Source organism: Suncus etruscus, chromosome 3 (assembly GCF_024139225.1).
Source record: "Suncus etruscus isolate mSunEtr1 chromosome 3, mSunEtr1.pri.cur, whole genome shotgun sequence".
Taxonomy (NCBI): domain Eukaryota; kingdom Metazoa; phylum Chordata; class Mammalia; order Eulipotyphla; family Soricidae; genus Suncus; species Suncus etruscus.
Window position 1 is genome coordinate 120448070 of NC_064850.1, and position 15827 is coordinate 120463896.

Here is a 15827-nt window from a genome sequence, read left to right on the forward strand (position 1 = left end):
GTTAAACAGAATAATAATAATCCGGTGGTACCTCGACCAACTTTCTTTGTCGGCAGGTTGTCAGCCATCTACCTTGTAGGGCTCTATGGTCCCCAAAACCCTACCATTCACATCAGGCTGAGATGCCCATGTTAATGCTGCAAACACAGTTTCTTCCCAGTTCTCCGAAAGACAGACCTGGCCTGCTCAGACTCAAAAAGAGCAACTTCTGAAGGTGGACATGGAGCAAGTGGTGACAACGCTGACAAGTTAGTTCGGGCTCATGGAAACCAGGTGTTGAGGTCCTCCAGAAAAGAAGCAAGAGATGACCCCAAGGTGCATGTGATGGAAGCTGGAAGAAATGGGAGTGAGGTAGCTTGGCACAGAGTCCTGCTCTGCCTGGCTGTGGGACCTTTCCCTGCAGGGAAATGGGCTGCATTTGGGAAGATGAGGGGGTGTGTTTGGAAGGTCCAATACCAGCGTGTTCTCTCGCCTCCATGCACCGGTCCCCTGCTCCATGCACTGGAAAGCGCTGACCTTGGCTGTCTCTGAGATAGTGACCTGTGTAGCTCAGAGATGAAGGTTGCATTGTCACCAATAAAAGTGGTGCTATTATTATTTATTTTTTTACCTTTCAAAACTTCTATTTGTAAGCACCATGATTTACAAAACTTTTTTTCTTTTTAAATATGGAACGCTGGGCCCGGAGAGATAGCACAGAGGTGTTTGCCTTGCAAGCAGCCAATCCAGGACCAAAGGTGGTTGGTTCAATACCGGTGTCCCATATGGTCCCCCGTGCCTGCCAGGAGCTATTTCTGAGCAGACAGCCAGGAGGAGTAACCCCTGAGCACTGCCGGGTGTGACCTAAAAACCCAAAAAAAAAAAAAAAAATATGGAACGCTTCACGAATTTGCGTGTCATCCTTGCGCAGGGGCCATGCTAATCTTCTCTGTATCATTCCAATTTTAGTATATGTGCTGCTGAAGCAAGCACGATTTACAAAACTTTTAATGACAGGTTTTCATGCATGCAACATTCCAGCCCCCGACACCCACGTGTCCTCTTTCCTCCCACACTATCACAGTGTCCCCTCCTCACTGTCCTCTCCCTCCTCTCTTCCCTCCTCTGATTCCTTATCAATCCAGAACATTCTTTACTGATGGCCTGTTGTCTTCTTTTCCACCAGAAAAGAGCACTCAAGTGTCCCCAGGGGAGTGCACCATCCTAGCACCAGCAATGAGTTTGTGCAGCTTTAATAAGTCTCTGGGGTAAACTGACTGTGGCAGCATAGGTGCCTGGACTCAAAGCACAAGGCAGCACCACATGAGAGTAAAGTGATCTGGGTGCTGACAGGATACAACTTGAGTGGCCATTGGTTACTTCCTTTCCTGATCTGTAAAATGGGTCCTGAGTCAGGCTGGGCAGGTCTCTAGGTTCTGAGTTGTCCTATTTTTGACAGCCACATTTTATATGTTTTGTTGTTGTTTTTGTTTTTGGGCCTCACCCAGCGGCGCTCAGGGGTTACTCCTTGGCTCTGTGCTCAGAAATTGCTCCTGGCAAACTTGGGGGACCATATGGGATGCCGGGGATTGATATGTATATATGTATATAAATGTATATATATTATATAATGTCTAATACTCATCCCTTCACCAGTGCACATTTGCCACCACCAATGTCCTCAGTTTCCCGCCTGCCCTTTCCCCTGCCTGGTTTTTGGCAGACATTTTTCTTCTCTCTGTCTCTCTCCCTTTTATCCCTTTATAGATATTGTGGTTTGCACTATTGTTACTGAAGAGGTATTATGCCTATGATTTTGCTTCCTTTCAACACCCAGTTCTTGTCCAGAGTGATCATTCCCAACTCTCTTTGTCACAGAGTCCCTTCTCTGCCCTAACTGCACTCATTGCTATTTGTGGCAAGCTTCATAACATGGACTGGTCCTCCTGACCCTCATCTCTATTGTTTATGAATATTATTACCATACTTTTATTTTATATCCCACAAATGAGTGCGATCATTCTATGTCTATCCCTCTCAATCTAACTCATTTCACTCAGCATAATATTTCCTATATCCATCCATGTATAGGCAAATTTCATGACTGCATTTTTCCTGATAGCTGCATAGTATTCAATTGTGTAGATGTACCACATTTTTTATTCACTCATCTGTTCTCAGGAACTTGGGTTGTTTCCAGATCTTGACTATTATGAATAGTGCTTATAATTATAGTGCTTATATAATATGCTTATATAATAGAACATAGAAGTGCAGAGAGAGGGCTTTTCTACACTGAGTTTTGGGGCCCCTAAAGTATATTCCCATAAGCAGAATTAATGGGTCCAATGGGAGTTCAATTTCCAATTTTTTTGATGTATATCCATATTGTTTTTCAAATAGGCCATACAAGTCAACTTTCCCACTAGCAGTGAATGAAAGAAAGTCCCTTTCTATCCACATCCATGCCAGCACTGGTTGTTGTTGTTCTTCTTGGCATGTGCCAGTCCCTGTGGTGTGAGGTGGTATTGCATTGTAGCTTTGATGTGCATTTGCCTGGTGATGAATGATGCAGAGCATGATAGCATCTGCCTTTTGACCATCTGTATTTGAGCTGTCTCCTTTTAAAGCCCTGACCTCATCCATAAAGGAAAATCCAGCACAGTATGTGATTAGAGACATTTTTCTGTTAACTCAGCATCTAGAATAGTGCCCTTTGCTCCTTGACTTGTTTTTGAGCAGGGATGGAAGAGATGAATCTGTGAGGTTTAGAATGTTTATATATGTTTATTTATATTTATATTTACATAGAAATACATTCCAGAGATATTTCAGGGTGAACTAAGGTGCTTGTCAACCAGGTGTGTCTGACTCTGGTTTGATCTCCAGCACCACAGGAGTTATCCCTGAGTATTGCTAGATGTGGCCTCCAAACCTCCACAAAGCAGACAGTATACATATGGTGGGATGGAGGGACTCAATGGACTGAGGGAGGCTTTGCCTACAAGATCCTCATCACTATATGATCCACTGAGCACCACTGAGAGTGATCCCCTGAGCAGTGCCAATTGGCTCCTAACAGCCAGAATAAACCAAACCAAAACAAACCAAACCCTATGCATATACAGGACTGAGGGTCAGAGCTTACTTACTTCAAGTCTTTCACCCTCCTTTCACCCCTCCCTCCTCCTTGCTAACAGGCACCATCTCCTGATCAAACCAATAAGTTCATCTCATTGGGATTTTCTTTTATGGTCGATTTGGGGACCATGCCCCACTGTACTCAGGGATCACTCCTAGCAGTCTCATGGACCCCTGTCCTATTCTCCTGGCCCTTCACCAGGACTGTCTACCACCAGAGTTTTCCCAGCTCAGTACACAGAGGTTTTTTTTCCTTGCCAGGGGGCCATGCTGGGACTCATCTTCCCCACCCAGAGTTGAAGCTTGGGGAACTCATGTTCAGTTTCTTCTGTACCTGCTCCCACAGGCAGGTCCAGCACTTTGGAGGTCCCAGGCCCATGAGATGTCAGGAACCAAAGGCCATGTACAGGGTGAGAACCCAAGTATAGCCCCGGGAGAGATCCCAAAGAAGTCAAGTGCTGGCCAGGCAGAGGGAGACTGGCCAAAGCAGTATTCTAGAAGCAAGGCACTAGGCATCATCCTTGTAAGTCTGCAGGCTCCAAGCTGTGCCAGCCAGGAGATAGGTAGTTTCATGGAAGCATAGAATTTTTAACATGGGTAGGACCTGTTATAATCGGCCTCAAGGTCATATTCCTCTGGGAAGAAGGTATGTTCTGGAGTTGGACTACGAGACTCAGACCTGGCCACTACCAGCTGTTGCCTGGAATGTTAATGTTCCCAAGGTTTCTGGAACATTCTTGAACTTTCTGGGCTGTAGTTTCTTCTCCCAGTGAAACAGGAGCAATTTATAGAATTTGGAGTAGCTCAAGTGTTCTGGATTGTTGAGCTTTTCAGCTCAATCCTCCGTGAACAAATGTTTATAGTAGGAAAGTACAGGCTTCCAGCTTGCTCATTCCTGGTTGCAGCATCTAGAAAATATACTGTTTCTAGAACTTATGGGAAATGGCCAAGTCAATTAAATTGAGGGGGTGGGTGGGCCACATGCTGCAGTGCTCAGGGGTACTTCTGGCTCTGTGCTCAGAAATCAGTACTGGCAGGCTGCGGGGACTATATGGGATGCCGGGGATTAAACCCAGGTTGGCTGAGTACAAGGCAAATACCCTGCCCATTGTGCTATTTCTATGGCCCCTGAATCAATGAAATGGGACAAGTATTTCTTCCAAATTCAGAAGGCTTTTACTTCACTTATGGGAAAAAGACTTCATTCTACATTAGCAGGCCACCCTGAGAGCCCACTGCAAGTGCCCGTGAAAGGGTCATGACTCTGCCATGGACCTTCCTCCTAACATTCCATGGTGCATTTTTTTTCTTTTTTCTTTTTTGGCTTTTGGATCACACCCGGAAGCGCTCAGAGGTTACTACTGGCTTTACGCTCAGAAATTGCTCCTGGCAGGCTCGGGGGACCATATGGGATGCTGGGATTTGAACCACCGTCCTTCTGCATGCAAGGCAAAAGCCCTACCTCATGCTATCTCTCTGGCCCCAACCATGGTGCATTTCTTTCTTTCTTTTCTTTTTTTTTTGTTTTTTTTTTTTTCGGGCCACACCCATTTGATGCTCAGGGGTTACTCCTGGCTAAGCACTCAGAAATTGCCCCTGGCTTGGGGGGACCATATGGGATGCCGGGGGATCGAACCTTGGTCCTTCCTTGGCTAGCGCTTGCAAGGCAGACACCTTACCTCTAGCGCTACCATGCCGGCCCCCCCCATGGTGCATTTCTATGTGAGTGAGGGAAAGTGGGAGATAGCCCAGTGGTTAGGGCTCATACATAGCATATTTGCCGCCTGGGTTCAATTCTCAGTGCCACATGGTCCCTCAAGCATGGCCTGGGGCCCTGGAGGCACTCATCAGTGTTGGGGTGGCCCAGATTTGCTTGCACTGCAGCGTTGGTCCCTTGTAATGAGCCACTGGCCCAGATGCCCAAAAATTCACTAGTGGAGCCCCCCACCACCACTTGGATCTGAGTGAAAAGGGAGAAAAAGAAAAGTCATGAATTTAGATTGTTCCTCTTCACCAACAGCTTCCACTCAGAAAACCTCTTCCCGGGAGATGCAAATCAAAACTACTATGAGGTACCACCTCACGCCACTGAGATTGGCACACATCACAAAAAAGGAAAACAAGCAGTGCTGGCGGGAATGTGGAGAGAAAGGAACTCTTTTTCACTGTTGGTGGGAATGCCGTCTAGTACAACCTTTATGGAAAGCAATATAGGAGATTCCTTCACAAACTGAAAATTGAGCTTCCATACAATCCAGCTATACCACTCCTAGAAATATACCAGAGGAACACAAAAACACAATACAAAAATCCCTTCCTTACACCTATATTCATTGCAGTGCTATTTACAATAGCCAGACTCTGGAAACAACCAAGATGTTCTTCAACAGATGAGTGGCTAAAGAAACTGTGGTACATATACACAATGGAATACTATGCAGCCGTCAGGAGAGATGAAATTTTCCTATACATGGATGTACATGGAATCTATTATGCTGAGTGAAGTAAGTCAGAGGGAGAGAGAAAGATGCAGAATGGTTTCACTCATCTATGGGTTTTAAGATAAATGAAAGACATTTTTAACAGTATCTCAGAGACAAGAGAGATGAGGGCTGGTAGGTGCAGCTCATGACATGAAGCTCAATCACAATGAGTGATGAGTGCAGTTGAAGAGATGACTACACTGAAAACTATCATAACAATGTGAATAAATGAGGGAAGTAGAAAGCCTGTCTCGAGTACAGGTGTGGGGGTGTGGGGAGGAGGGAGATCTGGGAAATTGGTGGTGGGAATGTTGCACTGGTGAAGGGGGGTGTTCTTTTTTATATAATTATCTTTAAACACCGTGATTACAAATATGATTATAGTTGTATGATTACAGTCCTGTAAAGAACATGTATAGGAAAATTTCATGACTTCATCTCTCCTGACGGCTGCATAGTATTCCATTGTGTATATGTACCACAGTTTCTTTAGCCAAGGGGGGTGTTCTTTTTTTTTTTTTTTTTTTTTTTTGGTTTTTGGGTCACACCCGGCAGTGCTCAGGGGTTATTCCTGGCTCCAGGCTCAGAAATTGCTCCTGGCAGGCACGGGGGACCATATGGGGCGCCGGGATTTGAACCGATGACCTCCTGCATGAAAGGCAAACGCCTTACCTCCATGCTATCTCTCCGGCCCAAGGGGGGTGTTCTTTACATGACTGTAATCATACAATTATAATCATATTTGTAATCACGGTGTTTAAATAAAGATAATTATAAAAAAAAAAGAAAGAAAACTTTGCCCAGTGGAAAAGGGGAAGAGAAGAAGGGAAGAAGGTAGGCACAAGGGCTTCTACTGGGGATCTCAAAAGACTTCAGGAAACACACTTTGGGTATCAATTCTCCTGGGAGACTGTGTGTGTGTGTGTGTGTGTGTGTGTGTGTGTGTGTGTGTGTGTGTGTGTGTGTGTGTGTGTGACTTGGTTCTCAGGCCAGGGATGGTTAGCGCTCCAGGGGACAGGCCCTCTTCAACCAGACAGAACGCCTTCTCAGAAAGTAATGAAACTCAAGCTTTTTAAAGACATTATGTAATTAAGATTTTTGGTTAAACAAGGCTGACCTTTCTCCAGAATAAGCAGGCTTTGTTACACACAGTTTAAGAGAACAGGCTGGAGGTTCTAACAGGGAACCTTGGTCCCTTTGCCCTGGTGGGCTCTGCCTGGTGCTGCCACCGCCCTCACCATCTCTCTAGTAAGCACTTAGGGTGTAGAAGGTCTGAGAGCCTCTTGAGCTGGCACGGCTGGAGAAGTAAAAGAGAGTGTCTAGGCAATGTCCTGGAACTTAGAAGGGCCTCTGACTAGGGTGCTGATCTGTAGGATGGCGAGAGGCAGCACTGCTGGGCTAAGTAAGTTAGGGGATCGAGCTTTGTCCAACATTTCTCTTGGTCCCCACAGCTGGAGATATTCCAGAGAGATGCACAGAGATCAGATGGTACCAGCTCAGAACCAGGCGAGCCATGTTGCTGACTGCACATAAGGGTAGCACCTACCCAGGGAGTCCCCAGCCCCGCTTCTCTGGATGCTGATTCCCACCACTCATTGATGTGGGGGACCGCTGTGTTGCGGGAACCCCAACCCAAGGCTGGGGACTTCCTCGTCTTGCTTCACCCTGTACAATTAGGACAAGAGTTCTGATTCCGGCCGGACAGACAGCGGTGTTTGCCTTGCAAGCAGCCGATCCAGGACCAAAGGTGGTTGGTTCGAATCCCAGTGTCCCATATGGTCCCCCGTGCCTGCCAGGAGCTATTTCTGAGCAGACAGCCAGGAGTAACCCCTGAGCACCGCCGGGTGTGGCCCAAAAACCAAAAAAAAAACAAAAAAAAAAAAGAAAGAAAAGAAAAAAGAGTTCTGATTCCACGTAGGTTCCAGTGGAGTGGGGTGTGTGTGTCACATGCTTTTTTGCAGATTCTCTGTCCCCTGTGTACCCCATCACTGGAACTCAGTCCTGCTTGTCCCCCAGGTTCTGGATGTCGGCACTTGTCAACTAAAGCTGCCTCCACTACACCCTGAAGAGATGAGAGTGGGAATGTGCTCATGCACGCAAACATGGATGGACGCATGTGTTCACATATGTTCGTGAACAGCCAACAGGGTGCTCATCTCCCCATCCATGACCCTAAAGTGGTGGTTGCAGCTCTCGCCCCATTTGTCACCTGGGAGACTGAGCCAGGTGTGCGTGGAGTAACACTACAGCATGCTCCCTCCCTCTTGCTCCCCAAAAGAACATGCACAGTCTTGGAGTATTTGGGGACTCCCTTATGAAAAAAGAGGGATCTCTTAATGGGAATGCATGTTTCTGCTATGCTCATTTAATTTCTTTCTTTTTCTTTTTCTTTTCTTTTTCAGATAACAAACCCTCCATGAGATTTTATTTCTGAAGCACAGGAAGAAGCAAGGTTCAGATACAAGCCCCCAACTGAGAACTCAGATGCTGGAGCCCCTCCAGCCTGTCTGGGCGTCCTGGGGAGTCTTGGCAGAGGCCTAGGTGGGAGCTGGGAGGAGTCCGGGAAGGGAGGGGGTTGCCCCGCTCAGTCATCACTTCCTTCAGCAGAGAACATGTGTTTCCTGAGTTCACAGAGATAGTATTTGGTGAATATGTTAAAAAAAAAAATGACAAAGGCCCTAACGGGGTGTCTCTCTTTTAGAGTTTCTTAGAATTGTCTGTGTTTTTAGTATCTGAACGGAATTTTTGCCAAGGACTAATTCTGGGTAATGTTCTCACAGACTAGAAAGAGAAGATTATGATGGAGGCGGCTGTATGATCATTAAATAATCTACCCCAAAAGTCCCGCCACTGGATATAAGCTACCTTCTCCCACAGGACTGGCCTCACTACTACTGTGCTCACTAGCTTTCATACCATTCGTTTTACCATGTAATCCAGTGGACTGAAGGAGATAGTTCACCCTATAGACCGGATTAATTGAAGAAAAATATAGCTTCTTATTGCTGACATTATGAGGTTAGAAATAGCATCCTATGCTAATCTGCAATGCCAGGGAATGAAGATAGTTTAAATCACATCTCATGACTAATGCATGAGATCCAAAGTTCTTTTATTCCTGGCTATTTTAGAAAACTGGGGTGTATTTTTACTCTCAAAACTAATTCTCTAAGATTTATTGAGATAATAGAAAATGCTTTATTCTTAACAGTTCACTACTGATCCCAAAGAGGCAGTTTCTCTATTTGAATGGGGGAGGGGCGTTAGGTGTCTGTGAAGGATTTGGTCCAGATTCAGGGCAATGCTGTTTAATCCCTAATGGTTGCTATTTTATTATTAGTCTTTTTGGACTTCATCTCTGGGTATAGGCGGGAAAGTTTCGAGTCCTTCCTGTGGTCACTGTCATTTTAACTGTCCTTATGGCGGACTCATTGAAACCGAAAGGACTGTATCTAAGCAATGGAGTAAGGCTGTTCTTGTTTGTTTTTGTTTTGGTCATGACAAACTGTGAAATGCTTGGCTTTTCTCTATAGTTCCACTCCCTGAAATCTGCAATCTTTCCACTTGATTTGCGAAGGACCCTTAATTACTGCTGTCATTAGCACCTAGTGTTCAAAACAGTCTGTTAAAATGTACTGTGAGTGTCACCCCACAGTCCCTGCTTGCTTTATTTGATTTTTTTTCTGAGGGTAAGTAAAACAATAATTGCCTCACTAACAACAATCATTATTATGTACAGCAAATCTGAATAATATTACAAGTTGGGGGGGGGTATGTGTGTACACTGATTTTCTTACGATGATTTTTTTGGAAGCTTCAGAATTCAGCATAGGTGAACGGAGGGAGACTGGCCCAGAGTTTAAACGAGTGTCCAAGAGAGCGAGGCAGGTAGGGTGCTGACCAGCCAGGACTTATTATTATTACCTGCATATCCAAAAACAAATCCTTCATTTGCCTTTTTATTTTTTCTCTTCTTTGCACCCGGCGAGGGCTACCGGGCCACTGCTGTGAAGCCTCAATGTTTCTGCGCGGTCATGCACCGCGCTGCCACAGAATGCATAAATGTCTAACAACAACTCGCCGCCGCGAGTCAAGAAGAAACCCAGCCGGGCGCGCGTCCCCAAGCGCGCGCGCGCGAGCGCCGCCAGACACAGAACCACACGCATGCACTCGCTTTGGCCACACACACGCACACACATACACACACGCACGCACGTACGCACACACAGGTCAAAAGTTGATGCATTCCCGAGCTCCCCCTCCCTCCCGTCCCGGGCTATGTGTGTGTGTGTGTGTGTGTGTGTGCGTGCATGTGTGTGTGCATGTGTCTGTGTTTGTAGAAGGGGGTCCCCTCCTCTTCCTCCTGCCCCCATTTTTTTTTGCTCTCGCTGCTTGCTGGCAGCTGCAGCTCCTGCAGTCCCCGGGAGCCGGCGCGAGGTTAGGGGGCGTGGGAGGGGCGGGCAGGGCGCGGCGAGGCGAGGCGAGGCGCGCGGGGAAGGCACCGTGCGCCCGCTCCTGCGCGAAGCCGAATCCGGCCCGGGTTTTGCGCCGCGTCCCCGGGGCCGGTCCCCGGGCCTGCAGCCGCCGCCGCCGCCGCCACCGCCGCCGCTTGCCGCCGCCACCGCCTCCTTCGCCGCGGCCGTGTTTACTGAGCTCGCGCGTCCTGGTATCACTCCGCTGGCATGGAGGAGGAGGAGGAGGTGGAGGAGCGCGAGGAGGAGGAGGAGGCGGAGGCGGCGAGCGGCGGATCATTGTGATGGTGGCAGGAGCGGCGGCGGCAGCAGCAGCAGCGGCGAGCCCGGCCGAGCGTTCGTTCGTTCGTCCGTGCGTGCGTGCGTTCGGGGCTGCTGTGGGCGCGGGCGGCGCGCTCCGGACTCCGGCGATCTCTCGCTGCCTGCCTGCCTTCCCCGGCCTTCCCTTCCCGGGGGCGCTCACCTCCGACGGCCCATGTGTGTCCAACCTCCCGGCCCGGCCCGACGCCTCCTCCCGCGCTCTAGGCAGGCGCCCGTGACATGCAGCCGAGCCTCCTCGGCCCAAGTACTCTGAGCACACGGGGCGGCATCCCCACACCAAAACTTTTCGGTGCCAGGACCGGGCCCTAGGCGAGCGGGGCCGCCTCCAGATGCCGGGTGGAGCGACGGGGCGCCGCGCGGCTCCGCGCCCCAGGCCGAGGTGTCGCTGTGCCCATGGGGCGTGCTTTTTGTGCGGCCCGGACGGAGAGAACGCGCCGGCCGAGCACCGGAAAACCCTCCTGGAATCTCTGAGCCCAGCATGGATTATAAACAGCAGGCCAGGCGAGGAGCGGCGGCTCGCCCCTTGAGTTGCGACCCGGCTTGGCAGCAGCGTGGGGCCCAGTGCGAGTCTCTTTTTTGGTCGTTTACGTGGCTGATGGTCCTCTGATAACAGCCCCTGCCCCAGCCCTTCGACCTTTACAGTTTTTTTTTTCTTTTTAAGGAAACAACAAAACCACCCCAAAAAGATCTCTCCCCCACCTCTCTCTTTTTTTCTTCTTCACCCCTCCGGGATCGCTGTTTTAATCCATGTGCTTGCGTCTCCCCCGCGTTCCACTTAAACTATTTTAATCCTTGGACCCAAGGAGGAGGCTGATAGGGAACGGGGAGGCGGAGGGGGGGGTAGGTTAAAAAAAAAAGTTCTTCCCAAATAAGTGTGCCCGGGGAACAGGATGGGGGATTTCGCGGCCCCCGCGAATGGCAGTAGTATTTGCATCAACAGTAGCCTGAACTGTGGCCTCGGCGGGGCCGGCATCGGGGTGAATACGTCTCCCAGTAGTACTCCCGCGGTGGTTGCGAGTGGCAATCACCCCGCGGCCGGCGGCGGCAACGGGGGTCCCGGCGGCGGCTCGGTGGCCGTCCCCAAGCACAGCACCGTGGTGGAGCGGCTCCGCCAGCGCATCGAGGGCTGCCGGCGGCACCACGTCAACTGCGAGAACAGGTACCACCAGGCTCAGGCGGAGCAGCTGGAGCTGGAGCGCCGGGACACCGTGAGCCTTTACCAGCGCACCCTCGAGCAGCGGGCCAAGAAAGCGGGCGCCGGCAGCGGCAAGCAGCAGCAGCAGCAGCAGCAGCAGCAACAGCAGCAGCAGCAGCAACAGCAGCCGCCGAGCAAACCCCAGCAAGATGCGGAGGGTCCCTCGGCCGAGCAGAGGAACCACACGCTCATCATGGTGAGGGCGCCCGGGCCGCCGGCCTGGGGCGCGCGCGTCGGGCCGGGCCGAGTGGCGGGGAAGTGGGTGGGGGGCGCGCGGAGCTTCTTTTGGGGAAGCCAGTGGGGTGTGTGTGTGTGTGTGTGTGTGTGTGTGTGTGTGTGGAGGGTGACTGATGGGTTCGGCAGGCTGCAGCCCCCGGGTGCTCGTCAACTTTTCCTGTGCCCAGCTGCCGCCGCCGCCGCCGCTGCTACCCGTGCCCAAGTCAGGATTGTCAGAGTTGGGGATTTGGGGACGAGGGGGCGAAGAGGGAGGGAGTCGGGGGAGCCAGTCACGACTGCGCGGGGCGGAGGGAGCTAGGGAAGCGTCGGAGGGAAAAGCTAGAAAAGTTTTGTTATCCACCCACCCCTCACTTCGCTTCGAGCCCTGGAGTGGAGCGAGGCCGCCGGGGGAAACCTCGCAGCTCTCCACCGCGCGTCCCCAGCGTCTTACACCTAGACTGGGTGCGGGGTCGGAGTCCGGGGTGTGTGTGTGTGTGTCTGTTTGGGAGTGGGGGTGGGGAACTGCTGCCGCCGCAGCTCGGGGGCGGACGCCGCTCGGGCCCGACCGAGTCGGAGTTTTGTGAATGAACTTTGGAAGTGAGCGAGCGTAGCGGGCCGCGCGCGCAGATGCGGGGCGCACCGGGTGCGCTCTTGTGTGAGGGATGGCGCGGGGGCGACCCGGCAGGTGGAACGCACGTAGTAGGGGGTCGAGAGAGAGGAAAAAGGCGATGAGCTGCCAGGGTGGGTGGGTAGTTCGGGGCTGGGGAGCAGCGCCCTACGGGGTCGCGTCGCGCTCCTCTCCAAACTTGTTAAAAGCAACCCCCGGCCGCCTCTCCATCACTTCTGGCACTGCCGATTTCAGGGCTTAGGGGGCTCGAAAGCCCGGGGTCTGCAGGGGTGGCTGTGGAGGGGAGCCGCGGGCTGAAGGCGGCTTAAATGGCCAGTGGGCGGGCCCGCGGACGCGGCGCAGCCAATGACCGCGGCGCTCGCGGAGGAAGGGGCCGTCCGCGTCCCTCACCCCGCGCCCCGAATCCTTTTCTCTTATCTCCTCGCTCCGGTTCTTCGGCTTGGCTTTCCTCGGCGGAGGGGGCGCCGGAAGCTCGGAGCGGAGCGGAGCCGAGTGGGGGCTCCCCTCCCCCAGCGCCCGCCGGGTGCGGGGTGGACCCCGCGCAGCCCCCTCCTCTCCCCTTCTCCGCGCGCGCCGGCGCCAGGGGTGGCGCCCCGGCCGCCGGAGGCCTTGGGGGGCGCGGGGGGCCGCGCATGTGACAAAGACCGCTGGGGGGAGGGGCGGCTGGGCCCCCCCCCCGACCCCCCGCACGTGAAGAGGAACAATTTGTTTATCTTGGGCTGCTCCGAGCTCTGGCTCCTCCCGGATCGCCGTAGCCGCGCGCTCCGCCTCCCGCCCGCTAGCCCGCCCGGGTCCCGCGGGCTGCGCCCTCCTCCTTTCCCTCCTCCTCCTCCTGCTCTTTCTCCTGCAACCCCGAGGCCTGCCCGCGGGGGTCGCGGCCCGGGGTGAAGGCGCGGGAGGTGCTTTGTCCTCCCCGCGGGGAGGGGCGCAGGGGTGCGCACCCCCCTACCCGCTCCTCCGCCCGTGCCCCCCTGAGCCCCCAGCTCGGATGGGCGGTGCTCACTTCGGCCAGGAAGCTGGAGGCCGCTCGGACACAGGAGCCTTTTTTTTTTTTTTTTTGAGGGTGCCGGAGGTGGCCGCTCCCCCACCTCGGGACCAGTCGGACTCTTGGGCGCGCGCCCGCCTAGCCAGCGGAACCCACTTCTCGGCGCCCCTTCAGGGTCGCGGGAAACTGGCGAGGCTAGAGACTCTGCGTATCACGTCCCCCCTTCTTGCCCGTGTTTGCACACCTCTCCCCACCCCCGAGCACCGACGCAGATTTGGGGGGGCGCGTAGCCAACGCTGGGCCTCGCCGCCTGCGCCTGGGGCCGGCAGTAGGACTTGCTGGGGCGGCCGCCTGGGGCGCGGCTGGAACAAAAGCCTGGGCGCTCGCAAGCGCGGGCCCCAGGGGGAGAGTTAAAGAGGCCAGAGAAAGTTTGGGTTTGTTGGGGTTCGGGGTGCGCTTGGCATGCGGCGTCCCCCCTCCAGGGGGTTTAGGTGGCCGCGCGCCCAGGCGAGTGCTGGAAGGAAGGAGGGAGTTAGAGAACCTGGTCCTGGTTCGTGGCGAAGCGTCGGGCCGTCCTTTTCTGAGCGGAGCCCAGTCGAGCAAGTTAACAGATGGACGTGGGGCAGAAAATACTCGAAAAGAGCATTCTGGAAATCAATTTTGTGCCCATGACGCGGCCTGCCGACGACTGGCGGATGTGCTGTGAACGACTGGGCGGATTTTTCAGGACCGGGTCTGGCCTTCACTTGAGCTGCCTCCTTGAGATTGGGAGGGAGGGTAGGAAAAAGGCCGACACGAGACACACACACAAACACACACACACACACAGCCTCTTTCTGTCTCTGTAGGCCGGGGTGGAAGTTCTGTGCGCCACAAAGGCAAGGAAAAACAAAACAAAACATCAAACCCACCCAAATCAACATCATCCTCACAAGTTTAGTTTCTCCTTTTTTTTTTTTTAAAGAACTAGTTTCAAAATTCGCACAGTTCCCCTCCCCGAAAGGAAACAGCCTAGATGGAAGATAATGATTCTGAAAGCAGAGGCTGCAAAGAGAAAAGGTTGATCTTGTTCTTCCTGAACTGGCTGTGGGATCCAGCTGGGGGGGGGGGGGGCGGGCAGGGGCGCTAGCAGCCCCGCTTTTGGGGCTTTGTATGCCCAGGGACATCATCTTCCTCATCATCATCCTCATCACGGCGATGATCCAAATAAAGATGCATCGGACAATGTTGTTTTACTGCTATTGTCTCCCTGGGAGGGGTAGTGGACCCCAGGTACTAAATATTGATTAGTTCTGCTGGGCTTGGCTCAAGAGGGAAGTGTAATGAGTCTAATCAAAAGAGTTGATTTGTTTTCTTATCTAGCACCCTTGGCAGTGTGGACAGCAAAAACAAACAAGCGCTTGCCCGCTCTCTTCTCTCTCTCCTCTCACCCCCTCTTCTCTTTTTCCCTTCTCTCTCCTCTTTCCTCTCTCCCTCTCTCCTCCCTCTCTCCTCCCTCTCTCCTCCCTCTCTCTCTCCTCCCTCTCCTCTCTCTCTCTCTCCCTCCCTCCCTCCCTCCCTCCCTCCCTCCCTCCCTCCCTCCCTCTCTCTCTCTCTCTCTCTCTCTCTCTCTCTCTCTCTCTCTCTCTCTCTCTCTCTCTCTCTCTCTCACACACACACACACACACACACACACACACACACGAAAAAGAAAAGAAACAAAAACCTCACAGAGCCGGTCAAGAGAAAGAAATTTTGCGGGCTCAGGGAGAGGTCTAGTTTGGGGGACCAAGACGAGGGAACTGGGCAGCCACTGTTCTGAGTCTGAAGCTGCCATTTGAACCCCCGGGGAACTCTTGGTGTTTAGAACTGCAGCAGATGGCACCCCTCCCCCCACCCCGGCTCCCCCTCCCCCCTTGAGTTGTTGCCAGAACTCTTGGTTTCTCTTATTAGAGGCCACTGAAAAGGCATTTTTCCTAAAATAGTTATAATTACTTGTGGTAAGCGGAGGGGACATTATTCATTCTCTAGGCCTGGAACTGGAGTCTTGCTTAAAAATCAGGAGGTGAATTCCCATTGGCTGAGGAGTTTAAAGGTCACTAGCACTCATCTTTAGCCTTACAAAAGTGGGGGAGCCATACTGAACCCTCCTATGGCTGTTGTTTCCCTGACTGTCACCATAATGACCTCCAGAGGGTGGGTCATTTACATGCAATTTACGGACTGCTTCCCCTTTCCCCAGTGATTTACTTGGAGGAGTCCAAGCATTTTGGGTTCATATAATAACCAGAGGATTCATTCCTGAATCCTGGGGGTGGGAAATGCAGCCCTTCTGGAATGTTCTCATCTGGACGCAGATGAGGCCTAGGAAAGAAATGTCAGCTCCTGATGAGTCAAGGGCTGTGGCTCCTAGAAGAGAATCTGGTTT

At 52.3% G+C, this 15827-nt stretch overlaps 1 protein-coding gene and 1 non-coding gene across 2 annotated transcripts in view; one reads left to right on the forward strand and one right to left on the reverse strand.

Moving 5' to 3' along the window:
- Positions 1-865: 865 nt before the first annotated feature.
- LOC126005530 (U6 spliceosomal RNA) lies at positions 866-972 on the reverse strand. Its single transcript, XR_007494581.1, has one exon. It is a non-coding gene; the product is annotated as a U6 spliceosomal RNA (small nuclear RNA).
- A 9773-nt stretch (positions 973-10745) lies between these two features.
- Positions 10746-15827, forward strand: part of MAML3 (mastermind like transcriptional coactivator 3) — a 219232-nt gene continuing 214150 nt past the window's right edge. Inside the window, exon 1 of the mRNA XM_049769993.1 lies at positions 10746-11787. Within this exon, the coding sequence (XP_049625950.1) occupies positions 11287-11787 (501 nt within the window). The 5' untranslated portion in view covers positions 10746-11286. The remainder of the gene's footprint in view (positions 11788-15827) is intronic.